The 12,116-nt window shown below is 41.7% G+C and overlaps 1 protein-coding gene across 3 annotated transcripts in view; it reads left to right on the forward strand.

Moving 5' to 3' along the window:
* The window catches only part of TRIM69 (tripartite motif containing 69), a 44,869-nt gene that overhangs the window by 16,024 nt on the left and 16,729 nt on the right, over nt 1-12,116 (forward strand). For 2 of the 3 annotated variants that reach the window (XM_021009349.2, XM_021009350.2), the window contains 5 exons: nt 2,318-2,803; nt 3,319-3,414; nt 5,642-5,875; nt 8,788-8,810; nt 8,895-9,019. In XM_021009349.2, coding sequence (XP_020865008.1) covers nt 2,318-2,803; nt 3,319-3,414; nt 5,642-5,875; nt 8,788-8,810; nt 8,895-9,019 — 964 coding nt within the window. The remainder of the gene's footprint in view (nt 1-2,317; nt 2,804-3,318; nt 3,415-5,641; nt 5,876-8,787; nt 8,811-8,894; nt 9,020-12,116) is intronic. The other variant, XM_078151385.1, reaches the window with a different exon arrangement.

The raw sequence follows: 12,116 nt of genomic DNA on the forward strand, positions 1-12,116 counted from the left end.
AAAAAAAAAGAAAACACAAATGTATACAGACAACCAGAATTCTGCCAAAGGAATTAACCTGAACTAGTACCCCATAACAAGAATTAAAGATGCCCTGGATTATCTGTCAGTCAGCCTATGATTTTCAGTGTTGCATTTATGCAATAAATATTGTCTAATTCAGGGGGCAGCTAGGTGGCGCAGTGGATAGAGCACCAGCCCTGAAGTCAGGAGGACCTGAGTTCAAATCTGGCCTCAGACCCAACACTTGACACTTACTAGCTGTGTGACCTTGGGCAAGTCATTTAACCCCAATTACCTAAAAGCAAAAAAAAAAAAACCAAATAAATAAATAAATAAATATTGTCTAATTCCTACGGCAAGAAGAGAGCTTTAATCTTCTCAGGGCCACCTGCCACTTTTCAACAGCTGATGGAGAAAGCAATTGGAGATATGAATTACATAGAAGTATTGGTGTACCCAAGATAACCTCTTGTACTAGCTATCACATTTTCAAACAGTTCTGCAATTTAGAGTTACCCACTTTTTCAACTCTAAACTTAAGAGATTCTCCTTTTTAGATGAGTGGGTGTAAGAGGGCAGACTACCCAGCCCACTATGTCAAATGATAGGGGACAGGCCTGTTTTGCCCTAATTATGCCAACTGTAGAGTGGCATACCCTCAGAGAATGCTGAGATACCAAAGAAAAGGGGCACATACCAGCTTGGTTACTAATAGATTTTATTAGGTTAATTAGGTTAATTTTTTTAAAATTTTGGAGGCAATGGGGGTTAAGTGACTTGCCCAGGGTCACACAGCTAGCTAGTAAGTGTCTGAGGCCACATTTGAATTCAGGTCCTCCTGACTCCAGGGCTAGTGCTCTATCCACTACAACACCTACCTTCCCCCCCAGCTGGGTTGCTTAAAAGAGTTTACTCACAAAAGGCTAGTTGTTCTGGAGGCCAGTTGTTCTGGGTGGCCGCAGGACAAAGTAACATCATGGCTCCCCACACCAACTAGAAAAAGCCATATTTTTCAAGTAAGAAATCACTAGAGACTTTGGAGAGAGATTTTTAGCAGAATGATGAGACAGGAAGTCAGATTACAGAGTTTAGAACTGAGTGAGAGAAAAAGAAATGGAATTTACCTGAAAGGGGGATTAGAAACAGAAGATGTTAGCTAGCAGGAGTGATAGGAAGAAATGAGGGTTGTTTTTTAAGGATAAAAGACAAGTATGTTTGTAGGCAACAGGGATGGTCAGATGGGAGAGACTGAATAGTAAAGAGGGACTGGGGATGATAGATGAGGCAATCTGCTGAAGATGTAACAGGATTACAGATGCACTCTGAGGAGTCTGCCTTGGGGAGGGGGTAGAGTGGGATGGTGTAGTAGCAAAAAGAAAAGATAATGGAGGAAGATGAGTGTATGAGTATATGAGTGGGACACAGAAGATGAGGGAAGGTGAGGAGGGAAGAGCTCTTGTTGAATGGTTTCCATTTTTTCAGTATGGTATAAGATGAGGCTCTCAGTTGAGAGGATGGTGGGTATCTCATTCCAAGGAGTAGAAACCAAGCAGAGCTGCAGATGGGAAACAGAGGGTAAGAGGATGGACACACAGAATCTGTTTCCCAGCCTGGGTGTGCGGAAGGTCTCTTTCTATCCTTCTTCCTCTTCTTTTCTTCTTTCACTTTTGATTTTTGAACCCTAGTCCCATTGAGACTATTCACTGTATACAAGCACTTAAGTAATATGATTTTACTGGTTCCAGAAATTCATCACTCCTCCAAATGGCTGTCATTTCTAGCACTGTATTCCAAGCATCTAGCAAAGTTCCTTTGGTATATTAGGCACTTAATAAATGTTTATTAAATTGAATTTTCCCTACTGGTACCTGAAATTCTACCATTTGAAATGTGTTCCTTTCAATTCCCTCCTTCACAGATTTTTCCTTTAGAATGTAAAAATTGCCACTATCTATTCTCCACTGCCTATCTCCCATCACCATTGCTCACTGCTTCCTTTGGAAGCAGATGGTAGTGGTGACCATAGTTTCCTACACAAGTGTTATCAGAGACAGTATATGAAGAACCAAATGGAGCTCACCTCAGTGGTTATGTGTGTTTCCTTTTCAATGGTGTTTGGGGGGCTAGAATGGCTAAGCAGTTTAGCTCTTCCAGCCTTATTCTTGGCTTCCAGTTCTTTATTCCTAGGTCTCACAGTTAGTTGGCTAGAAATGCATATCTGTCCCCTGTAATCTAGATTTTCTGTTATGTCTTCGGCACTTCTTATAGAGAGTTAAGAAAAAAGAACTTATTACAGCTATTCCCTTCCCAACAGAAAAAGAAATCTGACCAATCTGTCAACAGTTGTCCCAAGGCTTTACTGAATGTCAATGTCAAAGAAATGGGCAAGATTATCACTTTCTCCACTCCAACCACTATAGCAAATATGGAGGACATCACTAAGGAGCTGCACTGTCAACTATGTCATGACTGGTTTCATAGGCCTGTGATGCTGAGCTGTAGCCACAACTTTTGTAAACTATGCATTGAGAAGTCATGGAGGCACCGCCAGAAACCAGAATGCCCCGAGTGCCTCATACCATGTCAAAACAAGAGCTTTATTCCCAATATGGTGCTAGAGAAACTGGTGCTGAGAATCAAGGATCTGCCTCTAACCCAACGTCCACCTCAGTGCCAGGAGCATGGTGAGAACTTGAAGCTATTCAGTAAGCAGGAAGGGAAGTTGGCTTGCTTCCAGTGTAAGGATGTTCGACATTCACAGGAATTTATGCAGATACCCGAAGCTATTCGTATCTACGCGGTAAGTAAGCCCCGCATCATGAACCATCCCTAGGGAAAAACCATGAAATATGCTGTATATAGGACTCTGACATATTTCCTTCCCCTCTTCCCCTGACCTTGAGTTTTAGAGGAATAACATAAACAAGTACTAAAGTGCTTTTGCAAGCAAAATGCTCAAAAAATACAAATCATCATGAAAGTTCCCCTTCTTGGATCTACTCATGTCAATGAAGTAGCTCTGGTACATTCCCCTTGTCTATAAGCAGGTATTTATTTGTTACTATGTGCTTTATTGGCTCAGAATTTAAGGGAGGAGTAAGATCTATTGTGAGGATGGGAGTAGGGATGCAATGAGAAGCTATCACACCCCAAAACTCCCCTCTATTGCTCCTTTTTTCACTTATTCCCAGTTTCATGAAAAGTCTATGGTTAGTAATTTTCTTATACACTATATTGGGCATTGAGGCGATATTCTTCTGTTAGTCCCCTTTCCTCTCAAACTTGTTGGAGGATAACCTCATCCAATGCTCCCAGGGGAAGATGACCATCAACCAAGCTCGGGTGGAAGCGAGCCTAAAAGAATTGCAGAGGTTAAAATGCCAGCAAGAGGAGGCAATCTGTGCTCATAAGGTAAGGCACTGTGTAGTTATGGGACAAAATCTGGACATAATCTCTTAGAATCCATGGGATAGTGTTTATGTTAGTGGGAAAGTTGAGGTATTGTGTACCTTCCCTCCACTTAGATCATCCCAAGGGCTAGGCTAGAAGATTGGGAAATTGAGATGGAATGTATACTAAGGAGTGGGTCAAGAGCCTTGGACTGAGGTTAGAGTGAGGTCTCTGACAGCTTGTCAATAACTTGGAACAGTTGTGCCTTTCTCTTGATGTGCTTACTGCTATGATTATTTGGATATGTGGATATATTGGAAATATTCTCCATCTGGTCTCTCTCTCCTTACCTATAAGATGTCAACTATCAGGGACCCAGAAGGAAATTCCCTAAAGATTCTTTTATTTTCAGTGAAAAATTCCTTCCTTCCCTCTGGGGCAGTTACCTTCCTTCCCTCTGTGGATCATCTGAGGCCTCTGTGATCTCTTCTTTCATCCATCAATTCAACAACATTTTACTTAGGACTTATTATGAGCAGATAGATGCCATGTCCTATAAAGAGAATGAAGATGAATAAGAGATGGTATCTTCAAGGAGCTTACAATCTAGTAATATATACTTTATAGTTTACAAAGCACTTTTCTTACCACAATCTGAGAGATACTATATGTATTATCCCATTCCACATTATTGTTGTTGTTGTTCAGTTGTTTCAGTCATGTCCTACTCTTCGTGACCCCATTTGGGGTTTCTTAGCAAAGATAGTGGAGTGACTTGCCATTTCCTTCTCCAGTTCATTTTACAGATGAGAAAACTGAGGCAAACCTGGTTAAGTGGCTTGTCCAGGGTCACACAGCTAGTAAAATGTCTTGAGGCCAGATCTGAACTCAGGAAGACTCCAGGCTGCCCCTTCTATATTATTCTCTACTGCTAATACAAATGCACCAACCACTAGACTAGAAAGTAGAATGTGATAAGAGCTTTAGGAGAGGTACAAAGTGCTGGACTTGCTGGCTTTTCCCTCTTCTCTTTGTATCTGTGAGCTTCTCCAAAGCGGGACAATGCTGTTGCCTCTGCTACACTCTCAAGCCCTGCTTCCAAGACCTCTTGTTCTCAGTCGAGGTTCCTAGACAATGAATTAGATGTCACCACTGACATTTAATTGGTAGGAAGTTGGCAGTGTATGCTAACTGTTCACCCCACAACATTAGGGGAATATGAAAGAGAAACTGTTTCTTCACTAAACATTTTAGGACATAGAGTCATCTTTAGTTCTTAGTATCTCAAAAAAGGAATATGGTGATAGGTAGAAAAGAGAAACAATAGATAGCAACAATCAGACCCTAGAGAGCAACTAGAGAATTTTCTATACCATCTCCCAGTTCAGCAATTGTAGTCACCTTTGTAGGCCACTCCTGTGACTTCTGATCTCCACCGTCTTCTGCAACTGGAAGAGAAGTGGCACCCCTCAATTAGGATAGTTATTTTAGGATTACTGAGTTGGGAATAGCAGGAATTCCTAAAGTTTTCTCACGACCCCAAAGTTGCAATTATATGACCAGGCAGGAGCCTGGAGGCAACATGTAGCAGAAAGTATGTTGACTCTGGTGTCAAGAGGACCTGGGTTCTATTTGTGACTTTGATACCACCTGTGTGACCTTAGACAAGTCACTGAATATCCTCGAGGCTCAGCTTCCTAACCTATAAAATGAGGAGATTGGGCCAGATGGCTGGCCTCTGGGATAACGTATCATCTTCCTGGTAGAGGCCTATGTCTTTCAGTCACACCAAAAGATGGACCATGGGAACTGGAAGGAACCTCAGAAGTTGGTTAGTCCAGTATTCTCACTTTGCAGATGAGGAAACGAAGGTCCAGAATTTCCCAAGGTTATACAGCCACAGCAGTAGCAATAATTATCCACACCTGTGATTGCTGAACTGTTGCTCCTTTTGGTATATAATTATTCCACATGGCACTGCTACCTTTTTAGGGACAGTTTTGCAGCTTCTGAATGTCCAAATAAAACTGGTACCTCAGGTCACGGAATGATATACTCTGTTAGGGGCAGGAAGGAATTTTTCTATCAAAGTACCTATATACATGGGTAGGTACAGAAACTCAGCAAGTCAGTCATATATACATCTCTTTATTCTGTGTTCCCTGAGTTATCTGAGTGTTGGGCATAGGGGGCCCCATCCCCACACACTAGTCTCAGTAATGACCATGTCTGTGATGGAGGTTTCCAGGAAAACAAGCTACATCTGCAGCAAAACATCTCCCTGGAGTTTCTAAAGCTGCACCAGTTCCTGCACAACAAAGAGAAGGAACTTTTGGATGAGCTTCAGGAGACAGGGAAAAAACTGGATGATGAGATGGAAAGGAGCCTGAACCAGCTACAGGAGCAATGTGTCCTCGCTAAGGAAATGTTGGTGGACATCCAAGTGCAAATGGAACAGCATAATCCTTTCGACTTCCTTGCAGTAAGACTCACTAGCTAAGCAGCAAAAAGGGAGAGACTGAGGGGGTTGCCAAATTGAGGGAGACAAAACAAGCCTGATGAGGGTGGCTGAGACTCATACACTGGTGAGCATTGACGAGTCTGTGACTGTTTATCTCTGCCTTGTTCCTCTTGGAACGAAAGCACCTAAATGGTGTTTTCTGATGTGATGTACATGTCATGTGATATAGTAAATAAATCCAACAACCTGATTCTTCCTTTGCATAAGGGAGACTCAACTAGTTTGAATATGTGGCCAGGGATGACCAGTGTAACTATATACAGGGGACAGAGTCAGTGCTTACCGGAGCAATGATAGAGGGCTTCTATAAGAGAGTGTGGTACACGTTAGTTGTGTAACCCCAAAAGCATTTGTGATCTGAGGCATGTTGAGACCATTGTTATGGTGATTGTTGTTGATGATGATGATGGTAACACTTACTATATGCCAGACACTGTGCTAAGTGCTTTAGAATCATCATCTCATATAATCCTCACAACCCTGGGACGTAGGTGCTATTAATACTGTCATGTTACCAATGAGGAAACTGAAGCAAACAGAGGTTAAACAACTGTGACTTGCCCAGAATCACACAGCTAGTAAGCATCTGAGGCTAGATTTGAATTCAGGTCTCCCTGACTTCAGGCCCAGAGCTCTATCCACTACATCACCTAACTGGGGGAAAAATGTAGTTTAGTAAAACTAATACATCATTCCGTTATTTATTTAATTGGCAAGTTTTATCTCAGTGGCAAATCCTAGGCCAATCAAAGTCTCTACATAGTCACAGGTGAGGTATAATTAAAGTCCTTGCTCTTTTCTTCAAAGGGAAAATATCGAATGATCTAGGGCAGGCTTTAGGTAAAAAGTCACAGAATCATAGACACTCCAAAAAAGGATCATGCCTCCTCTAATTCACTAAAATAACCACAGCAGTAGCTGTGTAATTTTCTAGAATAAAATCAGGTCACTGCTTTCTCCTTTGTACCTAAGCCAGTGCTTTGGTAACATCTTCCTAGTTATGAAGATAGGAAACCCAAATTCATTAATAATAATTTTAAATGTATTGATTTATAATTTTCATTGTTATTTTTGTTTAAAGGAATTTTACATGCTTGTTCCTAATACCTTCACAAATCAGGATGCACCAAATTGAACTTCCTGGCTCCTACTCATTCTCCATCCCTTGAAGGAGAATAATGGAGAATGACTCAAAATGAATGCCCTTTGAACCCTTCAGTCAGCCAATGCTAGTCATATTCCTATCTATAAGAGTTATTATCCCTTGGCTAGTGTCTGTGTAATGGTTCTCACTCACCAACCAATCAATCAATCAATAAGTTTTTATTAAGTGCCTTTACGTGCCAGGCACAATCCAAGATGCTGGTGATACAAATACAATGAACAAAACAATCTCTACTGTCAAGTGGCTTATATTTTAATCAGAAGACAACAAATACCTATAATATGTACATACACAATAGACAGGAAGAGGAAAAATACAAATAAACACAAATAGTTAAATACAAAGTAGTTAGAGAGAGAGAGGAAGCTAACAGTTGGGGGATCAGGAAAGGTTTCATGTGGAAAGGGGATTCTATGACATAGAAATGAGAATGGAATACATGTCAGACACCGGGAAAGCCGGTTTGGCTGGACTGTAGAGGACAGGGAGAAATCTACAAAAAGGCTGGAAAGATAGGTTGGTATCAGATCGTGAAAGGTTTTGAAAGCTAAGCTGTTTATATTTTATCCTAGAGGCAATAGGGAGCCATTGAATTTGATTGAGTAGAGGAGTGGCATGGTCAGATTTATGCTTAAGGAAAATCATTTTTGAGAGCAGCATAGAGAATGGACTGGAGTGCCGAGATACTTGAGGGAAAGGAGAGTGGACAGGAAGCTGAGAGGTGACAAGGGCCCTGAACTTAGGCAATGGCTGGGTGAGCAGAGAGAAGGGTTTGAATGTGAGAGTTGTTGAGACAGAAATGTCAAGATTTGGCAGCACTGGATATGTGGGGTAAAGGAGAATGAGGAGTCAAGGGTAATACTAAGGCTACAGATTTGGGTAACCAGAAGAATGGCAGTGCCTTTGAAAGAAAAAAATAAGGAAATATGGAAGAGAGGCAGGGTTGAGAGGGGGAATGATAAGTTCTGTTTCAGACAAGTTGACTTTGAGAGGTCTCCAGGACAGAATGTTTGCAACATCTAGTAGGTTGTTGGTGAAGTGGTAAAGAGAAGGAACTCGGGATTTGGATACACAGATCTCTAAGTCATTGGCAAAGTGATGATAAACCCATGGAAGCTGATGAGGTCACCAGGTTAGAGGGAGAAAGAGAGAGAGAGAATATAGATAGATAAAGGGGACCAACACAGTGCCTTAGGAAATACCCATAGTTGGAGGATTGGATATCAATGATGAGATAGCAAAGAAGACTGAGAAGGAGTAGGTCAAACAGGCAGGAGAACCAGGAGAGAGTAGTGTCATAAAAACCCAGAGGAGAGAATATCCAGGAAGAGAGAGTGGTCAATAGCATCAAATGTAGCAGATAGGTCAAGAAGGATGAGACTGGCTGCTGGTGACAGAGGGCGTCTGAGCTTTGAATTACTTCCTTGAGTACACTGCTAACTGAGGGAGCCTTCAAAGGGAAACTAATGAGTTGTTGTCCCATTTGCTCTGTATAGTGGGGGATTCTCAGGAAACAGGTTAAACTTCTAGGCCAGACTGGAAAATAACAGATGTTTCTGGAACAGTAAAAGCTTATGAATTTATGATAAGCAGCATAAATGGGAATGGGGTGGCCATTTTTGTTTCTTTAGACCTGACCAAATTCTGGTGGTGGCCAACATCACCAACAGAACTGCAGCTGATGTTTGTCTCTCTTCTCCTCTCCTAGGACATTACAGCCTTCTTAGAGAGGTAAGTATTACTTTTTAGTGTTTTCATTGTCCTTACCTGGGCCTTTGATGACTAAGTCAAGAGGTGGTTTGTGTTCCCTTGCAGCTTGGAAAAAGGAATGGAAGTATTAACCCCCAAAGACTTCATTTCCAGGGAACTGAGCCTGGGCAAGTTCAAGGGCCCTATCCAGTACATGACATGGAAAGAAATGGAATCCATCCTTTGTCCAGGTACCAGGGAAAGTGGCAATTTTTTTTTTCTGGGGCTATTAATCCCTTATCTACCTGGCATATTCTGAATGCTCCTACAATTTGTATAGCCATTCTCCAATGGATAGGCACCTGCTGTTTTCAGTTCCTTGTTACTACAAAAAAAGCTGCTATAAACATACACACACCCATATGTATTATGTATCTATATTTGGAGCTTTTCTTGTCTTTGGCCTTCTTAGGGTAGATGCCTGGTGGTGGTATTACTGGATCAAATGGTACGTACAGTTTCGTGATTTTCTGCTGTTCCTGAATGGTTGGACCAATTCACAACTTCCTTACTGATGCCTTAGTGTATTTGTCTTCTCACAACCCCTCCAAAGCTTACCGATTTGCCTTTTACAAAGCTGACTGGTTTGAGGCTAGCCTCTGAGGTGATTTAATTTGTATTTCTCTATTATTGATCTGAAGTACTCTTTCATGAAGTTATTGAGAGCTGCAGTTCCTTTTTTCAAAGCTGCCTGTTCATATCCTTGGATAATCTATTGGGAAATGGCTCTTGTTCACATATATTTGTGTAGTTGCTGCCTTAAGTCTGCTCCATGTCTCCAGGCTCATGGGTCCTATCTCAGCAGGAAACCAAAGCCCGACTCTAGGTTGGGCTCCTAGCTAGGGACCTTCCTTCCCCACCCTCATCAGGAAAGAGGTCTTCATCTGACGGCCCTTGTGCTTACTGACTATAAGTACCGGCTTAGTTTACTTTCAGTCTGAAAGCAGTTCACTCTATGCAGCACGGTCAGTAGTGCTTTCTTTACACTCCTGGGCAGCTTTCTTCAGAACCCACTGAATTAACGGTGGGAACCTATTGCCAGTCCCAGAAAGAGAGGACTCCCCATACATGTTCAGCAGGGCGCTGACAAGGAGTCAGGCAGTATCCTACCATCTGATCCTGTTAACCATGAATGTTGTAGGCTCAGCTCCAAAGCCAGTGCCCTTTTTGTTTAGGTTTTTTGATGAGACAAAATGGCACTGAATATTTAACAAAAAAAGAATTTTATTTTCCCCTAACACAGCAAGGATATTCACTTAACTTCTCTGGATGTGGCTCTTCCCTTGTCTCCATCTGGAAACATATCTGGTCAGTCACTAGGATATAGTGACTTGAGTCTTGAGAGGCAGAGACTATATGAGGCTGGGACCTGTTATGCCCCCAAACTAGGAAGCTACATCAGGAAACTGCTTTCCTACCACAAATTGAAATTGTCCATTTTTTCTTCTATGGATCACCATTATCCCTTGGTTAAAAATTCTCTCCATAGCCACAGCTGTGCATAGTACCTCTAGTTATTATTTTTTTAATTTTTTTTAATGATTTGGTCTGACTACTCATTTGTTAGGATCATACCTATGAAAGAGGTAGCTTGAATTTTTAAAGAAAGTTGTAGGCTATTGTTTTTTCTGCAGGGGCTATACAATATTCTCATTTATATTTACTGGTATTAAATTCAATTATGTTTGATTCCAAGTTGTTTTTCTTTAACATGTTATAGTCATTGTATAATTTCCCTGGTTCTGCTCACTTTATTCTGCATCAGTTCACATAAATCATCCCAGGTTTCTCTGAATCTATCCTTTATTATTTCTTATACTGCAAAAATATTCCATAATTCTGATATATTCATGTATCATAACTTGTTCAACTGTTTCCCAAGTGATGGGCACCCTCCTAGCTTTCAGTTCTTTGGTACCACAAAAAAGTGCTAGTAGTAGTACACATGAATCCTCAATTTCCAGTTCCTTGCCACCACTAAAAGAGCTGCTATAAATATTTTTATACATATAGGTCCCTTTCCTTTTTTTAAAAAAATCTCTTTGGGGGGCAGCTAGGTGGCACAGTGGATAGAGCACCGGATCTGAAGTCAGGAGGACCTGAGTTCAAATCCGGTCTCAGACCAAACACTTGACCCGTACTAGCTGTGTGACCTTCGGCAAGTCACTTAACCCCAACTGCCTCACTAAAAAAAAAGAAAGAAAGAAAAAAAATCTCTTTGGGATACAGCTCTAATAGTGGTATTGCTAAATCCAAAGGCATGCACAGTTTTATAGCCCTTTGGGGATAGTTCCAAATTGCTCTCCGGAATGGTTGGATCAGTTCACAAACTCCACTAGCAATGCATTAGTGTCCCAATTTTCCCACATCCTCTCCAACATCCAACGTTTTCCTTTTGTATCATATTCACCAATCTTATAGGTGTGAGGTGATACCTCAGAGTTGTTTTCATTTGAATTTCTCTAATCAATAGTGTTTCCTAGTTTACGGGTGGTCGCCTGCATCTCACTTCCATTTAACCACTTAACAGTGGTTAAGAAGGAGTATCTACTTTAAAAGATCTAATCGCAAATATACAAACTTATGCCCCCAACACTTGGGGCTTAATCTTCCTCCCCTAGGGCAGCTAGGTAGTGCACTGGTTAGTGCCTGGCTTGGAGTCAGGATTCCTGAGTTCAAATCTGGCCTCAGACACTCACTGGCTGTGTGACCCTGGGCAAGTCACTTAACCCTGTTTGCCTCAGTTCCTCATCTGTGAAATGAGCTAGGGGAGGAAAAGGAAAATCATTCCAGTATCTCTTCCAAGAAAACCCCAAATGGGGTCACAAAAAATTGGACATGACTAAAAAAACTGAACAGCAACAACTTCCTCCCCCTTTGCCACACCTCAGTCTATGGGGGGAGGGAGAGTAGGTTCATCGTTTAGCTTGGTTCCTATAAAACAAAGTCCCAGTTCCAAGTCCATCTCTCCACCCCGAGCCCACCCAGGACTTAAGTCTGAGGGACCCTGGCTTTTCTGGTCTTTCTTGCCATGCTGGCTGGCCGAACTATACTGACTGAAATACTGGCTCCAAGATCACCATGGTTTGAACTCTCAGGTCTGGTGGGTCCAACTGGATAATCTAAAACTGAGAAACTGAACAATGAAATTTAACAGAAATAAAAACTTCCAGGCCCAATTTTTTTTTTGGTAGGCAATGGGGTTAAGTGACTTGCCCAGGGTCACACACTAGTAAGTGTCAAGTGTCTGAGGCCAGATTTGAACTCAGGTCCTCCTGATTCCAGGGC

Source organism: Phascolarctos cinereus, unplaced genomic scaffold, assembly GCF_003287225.1.
Source record: "Phascolarctos cinereus isolate Bilbo 61053 unplaced genomic scaffold, phaCin_HiC Scaffold_3;HRSCAF=262, whole genome shotgun sequence".
Taxonomy (NCBI): Eukaryota; Metazoa; Chordata; class Mammalia; order Diprotodontia; family Phascolarctidae; genus Phascolarctos; species Phascolarctos cinereus.